Consider the following 12,860-nt stretch of genomic DNA (forward strand, 5'->3'; position numbering starts at 1 on the left):
CTAGTTTATTATCTCAATTTGACCCAAGTTAGTCATTTGGGAAGAGGGACTTTCAGTTGGCAAAATATTGATTTTTCTTAATTAGTGATTGATGTGGGAGGGCCCAACCTCTGGGCTGGTAATCCTGGGTGCTGTAAAAAAGCAGACTGAGCCGGGTGGTGGTGGCGCACACCTTTAATCCCAGCAGTCGGGAGGCAGAGCCAGGCAGATCTTTGTGAGTTCTAGGCCAGCCTGGTCTCCAAAGCGAGTTCCAGGAAAGGTGCAAAGCTGTCTCGAAAAACCAAAAGGAAAAAAAAAGCAGACTGAACAAGCCAGGAAGTAGTGTTCTTCCATGGCTTCTGCATCACTTACTGGATTCCAGGTTTCACCTCTGCTTGAGTTCTTGCCCTGCCTTCTTTGGATGATGGACTGTTGCCTGGTAGTATAAGAAATAAACCCTTTCCTCCCTACGTTGTCTTTAGTGACAGTGTTTTATCATAGTATTAGAAACCCTAGCAAGAACAGCAGCAGATTGGTGCATCTGTAGGCTAGAGAATTGGGTGTGTGGCTTTGGACCAGTATGGTTGTGGTGGTGTTGGCTTTTGGAAAAGCTAATTAAAATTGAATAATGTTGAGAAAGGCAATATAATTTTTGTTTAGAATTGTGCCCAGTGCTGCATTGTGGGAAAGGGAGGGAAGCATAAGACTAGATGGAATCTCCATGGTCTGTGGTTAGGAGACAGGACAGGCTCCGGATTCTCTTACACAGATGGAGGATCTTAAGAATTCCAGCAGTGTATCCTTGGAATAGGAGAGGGAGAAAATGCATATTTATAGCTTATCTTTAAAAAGGCTACTAATGATTAATAACTATTGCCTGTTCATTACAAAACAAATATTGTGGGGTTTTTTTTGTTTTGTTTTGTTTTTTTGTTTTCCGAGACAGGGTTTCTCTGTAGCTTTGGAGCCTGTCCTGGCCTAGCTGTGTAGCCCAGGCTGGCCTCGAACTCACAGACATCCACCTGCCTCTGCCTCCCGAGTGCTGGGATTGCAGGCCACCACTGCTCGGCTTTGTGTGTCTTTTAAAGTTTACCATAATGTTTGTACACCAGAATTCAGAGCATGAAAAGCTTACAGAAAGTTTGTATTTGACAGTCTAGAGGTCAGTGAAATTGACTTGTAATACAGTGAATGTGGTCGCTCAAAGTAGCAATCCTACTTCAGTCATTGCTTCTCTTTGTAAGATAAGGCTGGTCCTAACTCCTAATGCTCACCTCCTCACAACGGTGGAGGGTGCTGCCTCAGAGATTGGGTAATATGTAGTTTTATGTCATGGGTTATGTCACTATGCTTACTAACCCCCCGGGGAAGTCTCACTGTTTCAGAATGAAGCAGACTCCCCCGTGTGTCTGTTTGATTATTAGCCTCTCACAGGCAATGGTTCAAGGTGAAGTAGTGTCCATCTGTATTATCCTTAACTATGCCAGTTAATTAGAATCTCCTGAATTCAAAGTGCTTCCTCTTACAGAAAGGCAGTTTAACGTGGTTTGTAATAATAGCAAATAAAGACTATTTAGCACTTTTTACTAAAATATTTATTTAGTGTCAGAAGTGCTGATTAAATCTTACTGCAGAGTTGTCTCTTTCCATTTTTTTCGTGAATATTATTTGCTTAACCAACAAGAGTTGCTTGAGACTTCTTTTGTCTTTATTTTACTATAGAAACTTGAAATGTACCTGTTAGTGTTAATCCGGAAGGGTTGGTGTGTTAAAGCCCAGGAGAGGGAGTTGGGAAAGCCAGACTTCCAAATCTACAGGAACATACCACCCTGAACTGTACTGAGGGGAACCGAAGTCCCAAGGCAGTTTCTCACAGTGCTGTGTTTCCGTCTAGAGTTGTCTATGTCTTTGGCCCACCAGTTAAAGAACCTCCTACAGATGTCACTCCCACGTTCTTGACAACAGGGGTACTCAGTACTTTACGCCAAGCTGACTTTGAGGCCCATAACATTCTCAGGGAGTCTGGTAAGTGGCTCGTTCTCTTTGTCGTTACACACTACAACAAGGTTCAGATGTTTGCCCTTAATAATTTCTAGCAGTAGGATGCAGCTCTTGCTTTTTGTTATAGGAGGTTCCGTAATATATTGCTTTTCAAATAAAATTAGTTTATCTTTGTGGCCATTTACAGACACCAGAGTAGCAAAACAATGTGCATAGCCACGCTCGTGTTGAGAGAGCTGAGGTGGACCACAGCAGCACTCTTCTTGTTTCAGCTTGCAGACAAGTGTTCCTGCCACTGTCTCCTTGCTGTTGTATTTTCCGCATTTTCAGGGTTGTTTGCTGATGATTTACTATTGAGAAGTCATCCTGCAGTGTAATACTGAAGAGCTAGCTGGAACCCCTGAACATGAGGAAGCTGTGGCATGCCTCATCTGAAGGGCCATGTGTTAAATAACTCCAGGCAGGTGTCATGGTCATTGATTTTGAGTTCAGTGTTGATAGATCTAAAATAAGTCTTTTTTTTTTTTTTTTTTTTTTTTTTTAAATGGAGCTGAGGACCGAACCCAGGGCCTACGCTTGCTAGGCAAGCGCTCTACCACTGAGCTAAATCCTCAACCCCAGATCTAAAATAAATCTTAATTAGGTGTCTTTAAACAGGTATAACTTAAAGCTTGGTTTTACAGAGAGTCAAATTTGACCAGAGGTTTATAGGTACCTGTCCTTGTATCTCCCCTGGGAAAGTGGGCTGGTGTCCACTAAGTTGATGTGTACAGTATAGCATGTGGGACTACTTGGAATAACAAGTTGACTCTGCCCCTATGTGTCTCTCATTGCTGCAACATTGCCATGGACAAAAATGTTTTTGCTTGTTTGTCTTACTTTCTTTTGTGGTGAGCTCTCAGTATATAGTTCGGGTGGCTCTCACATTGGAGGTCTTCTGTCCCAGTCTCCCACATGCCAAGTGTACAGATGTGAACTACCACATCTACATAAAGTCCTGTTGCATCCACTGTCAGTATTTGAATCCACTGTGTGATGAGTTGTGTGCAAGTGGTGGGAGGAGAGAGGGAGAGATGCTGGAGAGTCTTTGTAGAGTGTCCTTGAGCTAGGTTAGAGTATTTCTCCAGAGTGTGGTGATAATAAGCACTACATGTTCCTTTCTCTAGGGTATGCTGGAAAAATCAGCCAGATGCCAGTGATTTTGACCCCACTACATTTCGATCGAGATCCACTTCAGAAGCAGCCTTCATGCCAGAGATCTGTGGTTATTCGAACCTTTATTACTAGTGACTTCATGACTGGCATACCTGCAACACCTGGCAATGAGATTCCTGTCGAGGTAATTTATGTTATTTCTAATACACACATCAATGCCTCATATATTACCGTAGTACAGTGATTCAAATAGGCTGTGACAAAGTTTATGTTTTTAGTGTTGATTTTTGTAAAGTAGATTCTCTCATTTTTCCTTTCTGTCTCCACTTATTTATTATTTAATACAGTGTAGCTGAAAGGGACTTTATATCTAATACAGTTTCCAGATGGCTACTTATTTTGGTTACGAAAGTAACCTAGTCCTGCTGACTTTTAGTTGCTATAAATAGTTTTCTTATATAAAGGACATAATCCTAGGAATGGAGACGGCCTTTTTAAGAAACAAGAAAACAAGAGATTTGATGGTATTAACAATTATATTTTTTATTTAAAGATGGCGTCTTATCTTGTGCTGTTCTTGGTAATGTTGGAGTTATATGTTAAAAAGTGACATGCTTGGATGCTGTTGCCATGTGAAACATTTGAGGAGTACTGACTTTAAGTCACTGTACCTATAGAGAGAAATAATGTAAGTTTAATCAGAGCTGTCTCTTATATGGAGAATGATAACCAAAATAATTCCTTTAAATTTTAAGGTGCAAAAATAAGCCCTTTAGGATTATTGAATCATATTTATTATTATTATCATTATTATTATTATTATTGATCATTCTTTCCTGTAATCTTTGTTTTGTAAACAGGTGGTGCTAAAGATGGTCACTGAGATAAAGAAGATTCCTGGAATTTCTAGAATTATGTATGACCTAACGTCAAAGCCCCCGGGAACCACTGAGTGGGAGTAATAAATGTGTTATGTTGAAGAAGTGTGTGCAGTTGAGGCTCATTAGAAACCACTTGTTAATGACATGCAGTGCTGTGAACAATGTTGCTGAAGCAGCTCCTTCATATCTGAGTTCTCACAGCAGGGATACACGGCTTAAGTGTGGAGTGGGACAAGATGAAAGGGAATGAAGAGTCTGTATGTGTGGGTCAATAATCAAGGCACCATTGCACCTGCAGACAGATTGCTCTTGCTTTTGCCTCATTCTCTTATGTATGAACTCTTGATGTCTGTCTATGGCGATAGGTGACTGGCTTCTGTCTGCTTGCTATTAGAAACATCCTTTAATTACCAGTATGGCTTACTATGTGTGCCTTTTGGAGAATCCGAATTTTCCTGTAAGTAATTTTATTTCTCCAAAGGGCGAGGAAGAGCTGTACATACCATAGAAAGGAATAAGAAAGCTGTTTAGACACTTAGGCAGGGAAGTAGGGACGTAAAATGTGAGATTCTTCAACGTTGTAGAACACCAGGAATTTATTATGGAAGTACTTAGAGTGTGACTATGATGTCACAGCCATGGCAGGAAGGAACTGAGTGCTGTCAGCCTTTCAATCCATGTTTCATACAGATGCCATGCTTTTCACTTTTGTCTTGTTAATAATCCTCCCAGCCTTGTGTCACTAGCTCCAGCAGCTGTGTAGAGAGAGTTCTTACTCTCCCCAAAAGAGGCTGTCTCAGAAAAGGTTAAGATGAGGTGTGTTCTTTCTGTTTGCCTGGTCAGAGGACTAGGTCACAGAAGCCATGATCCTTCCCCACCACATCTAAGTGGGAGAGGAAATAGTTCTGTTATTTAGGAAAGAGCTGTAAACGACACCTAGGTCTGATGTGTAGACAGGCTTAGTGCTTCCTACGCAGAAGTCTCAAATGATGTCAAGTATTTGCCAGCCCATATTCTGCAAGTTCAAGGCCAGTGCAGGACTTGGTGCCATTGCCAACAGTTCCTTACAGGTTCTTTACGACAGTCATGCAAGCCTGGGAAAGGCAGTAAAAAAGAGTTAAATTCTAAAATATTACCATGTTTTTCTCACCCGCTTCTACCTCAGGTTGCTGTCTGTTGCCTAGAACCAATTTCTATATGGGATTCAGTGTTAAAACAAAAGGATATATAGCAGAAATCATTTTTCCTGGCTAGTCCAGAGGATAGCCAGAAACTACTGAACCAAGAGGGAAAGACACGCAGACCTGAACAGACAATTTCCTTCTACAGAAGGTTAAGTGTTCATTGTCTGTCCTGGTGAGGATGCTCTCCTGACTGACTTCTAAAAGGAGGATTTGATAGATTTAAGCAGATTGAAAGTTGTATTATTTCTGAATGGGAACTAACCCATATAAAATGCTTACCAAGGTGTCAGTACATGTTTGAAACATGAAAACCCTTCCTGTTGTAGCAAAAATGTTTGTGGTATAAACAGCAGGAATTGGGAAGAATATATGAATGTTCTTTCCCTGAGGTCTGTTTTGTGGCTTAGTGTTTATTGCCACACTCTGTAAAACTGGTCAGGTGGTTATATACATTTAGAAGTGCTGCTTATTTTTAGTCTGCATTCTGGACATTGGTGGTGAGTATGATCCTCAAATCTCAGACCTATTGGAATTAAAAATGTATTTAGTGTTTTTCTAATGCATTCTCTTAAATGTCTTTTTATGTAATCCTTACTCTGGAAAAAATAATTTCTTCAAAACATACCTGCACATGACATAGAAACTTTCTGGGATTGAGAGATTATTTTCATCTTACTATCTTCTTGTGTGGTCATTTTTGCCTTGTACTGTATAGCTTTCTTGATAATGTCATAGTAGTTCATCTGAGCTGCTTAAAATCTTACAGTCAAGGAGACAGACTCATCTTGGAAATGGTTACCAGTGACTTTAAGAACCAACTGCCAGGTTTTGTGTATTCCAGCCCTCAAATCATATGACCATTACAGGTGGTTTATTGTTTGCTTAGACTTTGTTCATAGTAACAGTTATCACTTGATAGCGTGGGCTGTTTTGTCATATTCCATTTCTCACTTGGGACACTTCTCTACGTAATTGTATTTTGTTTTGTTATATTCCATTTCTTACTTGGGACACTTCTCTACATAATTGTATTTTGTTTCTTTGTAAGTATTAGAGGAAGTGAGATCAGTGAAAATTTAATATATTCCAAAATTGGCAGACAGGAAATTTCAAGAACCAAGTAAATAAATCCTAGCCCTGTCTTAATGGACCTGTTAGTGATGGTCAGTTCTGCTGGATATTATAGCCTGACGTAATTTTGAAGACAAGTTTTTAGATGTATCTCAGTGACAGGATTGCAGTGTTTTCTCTCCACCTTAGAGTAACTGCATGCAACCATAAATCATAAAAGTTGATTTCCTTGCTCTGTTTGGATTTAGCTATTGATGGCCAGTTTCAGTGAATAACTGAATTCTACTTTATATAGAAAATAAGGATATTCAAGTGAAATAGGCAACACTGTCCATCTTGCTTTCTCGCCTTGCTGTTAAGTAGATGGGTGGACCTGGACAAGTCACGTTCAATCCATTGACCTCATCTTAGGAAGTTCCAACATCAAACCCAACCCTGAGTAGTCATTCTTACTCTCCTTGAGACAGAATTTATGTAGCCCAGTCTCAGGTTCATTATATATTAGAGGATGGCCTTGAACATCTCACCTGCCTCCACCTCCCTAGTGCTGGAATTAGAGCTATGTACTCCTGTGTCCAGTTTATGCTGGTGATTGAACTCAGATCCATGTGTATGCTTGGTAAATACACTACCAACTGAGCCACATACTTAGGTGCATTTTTAGTTATAAACAAGAAAATTTGTAACAGGAGACAGTGGAGAAGCTGGATAGTTCTTACACTTCTTTTAAAACATTAAACACAAACCCACATTCACCCGCCACCACTGACAGCTAAAGAACATATATACCATCAAGATTTGGTCGTGTCAGATTCCTGAAAATGCTCATTACAGTGCGTGTGGACCAGGCTTTCTACTATGTTCTTAGAAGAGCTGCCAGAGTATGTTTCAGCTTTGACAACAAATACTAGACATAACTATTAGCTTTTGGCTGAGCAGAAGCTGGAATTCAGACTTTCTGATTCTGTATTGAAGAGGTAGACTCTATCTCTGTACAACTAATCTGATAAATTACTGTCACAGTATCGTCTCTCAAGGAGTTCTCAAGGAGAACGTCCCATTGCCTTTCAGAAATGTTCCCATTTCTGACATTTCTCACTCCCAGTGTTCTGACTGCCTCTCTTGCACGGACCCCCCCCCCCCCCCACACACACACACACTCTGTCTTTTCTCTGAGAATCTTCAGCATGCTGTTGGAAAGGCAAGCCTAAATGGTTACTCCAATGGTATGTACCACTTTAATTGCCCCAAGTCTAGATATAACTGGAAACTGAGTACAGGTGAGGTGTTTTTGACTTGGGAATTCTCTCTTGTCTTGATTGAAGTAGCTGTACCAGATGGCAGAGGAAAACTTGTCACATGAGGCTTTCACCGCATTAGTGGCTTTATGAACATTTAACAGCTAGATGAGTCCCAGAGTGTCAGGATGCGACCTTTCAACAGTAGACATGCTGTATACAGAAGTCACATCCCATGGAAACCTTAACCTTACTTAAGTGGATCCCAATTGTGGTTGCTGTTGCCTGAGGAATTAAAAAAAAAAAAACAGACAAAACTCAGATGTGACTAAATTAGAGTTGAATGGGGATGGTACTCACCTCCAGTTTTAAGTTTCTCAATGGGAAGAAGTTAGAGTTTAAGTCCTACTCAAACAGGTGAGGAATGAAGCCTGGAGAGTTTTGCTGAGATCCACCTTAACTAAGTTCTGATCATGGGGCCACATTTTTTTGGATCTGATTGCATCTATGCTCCAAAAGTCAGCGTACCAGCCTGTGTAGGGAATCTGTCAGTCAACTGACGTCTTCACCCATGTGAGAGTCGAACAACTGCATGGACTCACCCTCTTTCTTCCTTTTAATTTTTCTTGACAAGAAGCTATCTACCCTGTGTTGTCACAGTCTCAGTTCCAAGACTCCTTTTTCATGAACTAAGACTAAGCTATTCCTGTACCAGCTGAAGAAGCTTTAGGAGTGTGCCTTGTGATTAGCTGTTAGAACTAGAGATGCCTTCTCAATTAGAGTCGTTTAACGGGCACCATTGTAACTTATCTAAGGTCTTTATTTCCTGTAAAACTTGTGGCAGCTTTGGGCCTTGTTTATAGTAAAGTCACAAGACTTTAGAAAGGATGGTTATTTCTTTCATATGTTACATTCAGAAGCACCAAAATTAGTTGAGAAACCTGAACCTTGAGTAATCTAGTAGAGTCACATACCTTAAGTTAGTTTTGTCTTGACAATGACTGTGTTGACTATTACAACCTTGACATTCAGATGAAATGAATGTAAACATCCTCTGAACATATTTTTATAAAGCACTATTTTGTTAATTGAAATGAATAGTATAGTTTTTGTGAATCACTATGTAATTGTTAGTGACATGCCATGTCTTTTATGTTGCAGTGATTTGGCTATAAAATTGATTTGCTAAATTAGTGTGAGATGACTAAAATTTCTTTGGTCTTCAGTGAAGTTCATAAAGGAGGAAATGATGATTTCATAATTTGTCACTAAGCCTTGGTGTTTATAAAAATGGGAAGCAAGAACAAAGAGAACAGGACATGTTCAGGTTGTCAAGAAACTGCATATATTATCAGGGGTTCTGGACAAGAAACTTAATCAACTTCCCTAAGGTGTGTAGGGATATATCAACATCTTGTCCAGTGTTAACAGTGGACAGAATTCTTTGGGTAGCTTTTTAGTTAAATGAGCGGCTAAAGATGTATATATGCATGTGTGCTTTTAAAATTAGCCACAAATATGGCATTCTGAATATTCATCTTATGTAAGTCTTTAGTTTCTCAAAATACAGATTAGCCTTACTAGTCTGTGTATTTTGTAGTGCTTGGAGTCACACCCAGTGTGTTTGGCTCAGTATACAAGCATTTGTCCACAGAGCTACATCACCAGTACTGTGTTCTTTACTTGTCCGAACTGTGTTACAAGCGGTACAAACCCATATCCTGTTAGAGATTAGAGGAAATCATGGGCAATAACCATGAGCTCATGCTTGCCGCCAGCCACAGGGCTCTGCTTTGTTAGTGCTCCAGTTAGTGACCTAATATGGCCTCCTGTTGTCTCAGAAAATTAGTAAGTTCAACTATATTTTGGGAAGTTTTACAATTTTACTGCAGCTTAAAATGAGAAATGTTTCTGAGTTTAAATTTGAAAATTTTATAAATTAAAATTGTCATTCTCCATTTAAAAAATACTGTGCTTAGCATCAGGGGTAAGTTTTTGGTTCATTTTGTAAATTACTTGTGACCTATATTAAAGAGTGTTTGTAGATTAGGTCCTAAGAAGAATCCAGCGATCCTAATCTATCCTTGATAGTATGTTAAATCTTTTGAGTACTGTGCCTGTGTTCTAACACATCACTGCCAACTTGTTCTTTAAATTAAACGTCAGTGAAAACCATTTAAAACCCCACTTAATGTGGCTATGTAAAATGGTAGGAAACCAGGAGCCCCATGTCATGGTGTCTTTGTCTAATTACATTACAATGATTGTCATTCACTCTAAGAAAAATGTTTGTGGAATAAAAAAGTGCAAGAAATTTCCATGTTGTAGTTCTTTCTGATACAACTTCGGTTTGATTGTGAATGGTGAAGACATAATAAATTGAACTAGATTTTTATAGTGTTTTATTGGGGAAGTACCAAAAATGACATACATACATGGGCACACATATTTAGTGACTGTGTTAAATAAGCTTCTAAAAATTTGGAAGTTTTTAAACAAAAAGGAAATGTCTAACATCTAAGTGCATTTGGGATCAGTCTCCTATTCCTGTCATCAGGCTCAAGAATGAGACATAGTTGTCCTCAGTGACTGTCCATATGATGCACAGCTGCTTGTTTCCCAAAGTTGGTGATCAGTTCTCAGATGTTTAAACTGATTCAATGGCTTTGAGTAATTTTGACTTACAGGTTCTGCTGCCTTCCTAACCTGTGTTCACGCTAATTTTTCTTAAAAGTAAAACAATGAACTATGAGTTCATTATTGAATAAGAAACTTTTGTTCTTGTGAGACAAGGTTCCCATGTAGCCCAGGCTGGCCTGCAAACTGGCTATGTAGCCTCAGGCTAGCCTTGAATTCCTGATCCTCCTTCTTGCCTGCACCTTCCCAGTGCTGGAATCACAAGCCTGTGTACCTCACTGTGAAACATTTTGACTGATTTCATTGATTTCTCCTTTTCTGATCAGGCTCTTTCTACTTGCCAATATGATGTAGGGGGGTTTCCAGATACTCAAGAGCTCTAAATGAGCAGGAGTTCTGCTTACTGGATGGCATTTGGTTTTTATCTCACTTGGGGTGGAGTGAGGAATAGGGAGCAGTATTGAGTTATACCCAGTGCCTGTGTGTAAGGCAGGTGGTATTTCTGTGTGAACTTGGAGTATGCATCCTAACAGCAGCTATTTGAGAAGGTTTTATGTACAGGAAAAGAAGAAAACGTTCATCTTTTGTGTTCTCAACTGGGGTTGATTACTAGTTGGATACCTGGGTCTATAGCCATTGTGATCTCATGCTGATTTTTGTAGTACTATTTCTGAGACTCAGAATAAGAATATTTGTGTTTGAAACTGCTGAGCAAAGTTAATTGAGGTATATAGTTGCTCATTAAGATGTGGCCTCTCCTTGTTAGAGCCCCAGGAAGATTAAGTAGAAGCTGAGTCCTAGTCCTCATGAACACATAGTGAACTTAGAAGGAGCAGCCTAGAAAAAACGAGAGATGCCATTGGGAAGCCAAGTAGCTATACCCACATCACTGATTGTGGGAATGAAAGATTTCTTTTTACCCCCCCCCCCCCACGCACAAACTTTGGTTATAGGTTATAGTTAACATGTTTACATTAGATGTACAGAATTCTTTTCTATAGTCAGGAACTTACAAATAATAGTGACAGGGTTCCATTTGCACTTTCATCTAGAAGTTGTGCAAATGTTTGATCCATCTATTGACAGTTCATAGACATGCTAGATATAGTGTTTGTAAATAATGCTCTAAATAGAGTCTGCTTGAAGATACTCTTAATGCTTATACCCTAAAAAGCTTTCTCTACATCATATCCTGTATTAAAAGAATTGAAAACCTTCCTTACATTCTTTGGCAATTGTGTGTCTTTATGTAACTCATTTGATAGTGCTCAGTTAAAACCTGTATGGTCTCTTAAGTGGCTTCTTTTTGAAGCCGTTATTTAAAACTCGTTTTTTTACATGATTCAGTGAAAAAAGCAAAGGCTCCAAGTTAGTGAAACAGACTTTAATCCATAGGCCCTGCAATGAGTTGTTAAAACTTTACGGAAGTGGTGTTGGTGGCGTTTGTATAGTTTCTGAGGGAGTAAGGGCCTGTGGGCTATAAGGCACTCAGCAATTAGGATATCCACACAAGATTTGTATTTCAAATGTGCTCTATTTATTCACACAAACATTTCTTGTAATACCATGTTAACATAAAAGTTAAACAGTTCTCAAGTCCTCTTACCAGTGGGTATAAACACAGGGTAGAGAAGCTGTGTCTTTTGATCAATGGGTATGCAATCATAGAGACCATGCCTAAAGTTTTAATTTTGCATTATTTTATTGGCCCTGTAGCTTTGTTCACAACTTCTGGCTGATTCTCTAGCATATCACCATTAATACATCAAGGTCTATCTCACATTCACTACATTACTCCAATTTACCTAATAGTCAATCCTTTCTAAGCTACACTGGGTGGTTTTAAAGCTATGTTCTTTACAGTATTGGACTCAGAATCCTCTGGGGGTAAGAGACTGGAACCTTTTTCTGCTTGTGTTGTTATTAGAATACCTCTGAAGCCAGATGTGGCAGTGCACATGTGCAATCCCTGAACTATGGAGGCTGCAGCAGCAGGGTCATGAATCTGCACATCTGTACTCCCTGAACCATGGAGGCTGCAACAGTAGGGTCATGAATCTAAGGCCGCTGTAGTTTAAGCTTCACAAACCTGAAAATCTGACTTCAAAACAAAAAAACAATTCCTCCTCCTCCATCTCTGGTGACAGAAATTATCCCCAAATGGAGAAGCAGCTAAGAAGGGCCGTTTCTGGGAAGGCAGGCCCGGTGGGGCCTCAGTAATCTTGGGAAGGAGGTGGTTCTGGACATGTGGTAGAAGCACACTTACTCTTAGCTGGAGCCTCAGTGTATGCTTTGGTGGTGAGTCAAGTAATGCCATAGGGTGCAGTGGGTAGCCATCCCAGCCTTGCCTGGAAGTTCCAACCCCCACTGAGGCTTCGGTAATGGCCACGCCCACAAGGCGGGGCGGAGGGAGGATGCTGAAGACCTAGGATCGAGAGGAGAGGCTTCTCTTGGTTCCAGGACAGTTCTCCAGAGAACACCGCAGGACTGTGCCATACCTTTCCCAGACCCTGCAACCTATCTCTTCATTTGTAAGTTACCCCACAAAATTAACCTCCCTTTTAACTACGTGGAGTGGCCTTAATAATTTCACCAATAATAGGGTCTGACAGTGACCTGTTGTGTTGAAATCAAGGTCACAATTGTCACTTAAGGGCAGTGGCTCTGTAGGGGTTTTGATGTTTTCCGTGTGTGTGTGTGTGTGTGTGTGTGTG

The 12,860-nt window shown here is 40.0% G+C and overlaps 1 protein-coding gene across 1 annotated transcript in view; it reads left to right on the forward strand.

Annotated features, from left to right (window-relative positions):
* Positions 1-9,825, forward strand: part of Gmps (guanine monophosphate synthase) — a 59,170-nt gene extending 49,345 nt beyond the window's left edge. The window contains exons 14-16 of the mRNA XM_036189990.1: positions 1,874-2,004; positions 3,147-3,319; positions 3,996-9,825. Of these exons, the coding sequence (XP_036045883.1) occupies positions 1,874-2,004; positions 3,147-3,319; positions 3,996-4,097 (406 nt within the window). The 3' untranslated portion in view covers positions 4,098-9,825. The remainder of the gene's footprint in view (positions 1-1,873; positions 2,005-3,146; positions 3,320-3,995) is intronic.
* The last annotated feature ends 3,035 nt before the right edge of the window (positions 9,826-12,860 follow it).

The sequence above is a fragment of the Onychomys torridus genome, chromosome 6 (assembly GCF_903995425.1).
Source record: "Onychomys torridus chromosome 6, mOncTor1.1, whole genome shotgun sequence".
Taxonomy (NCBI): domain Eukaryota; kingdom Metazoa; phylum Chordata; class Mammalia; order Rodentia; family Cricetidae; genus Onychomys; species Onychomys torridus.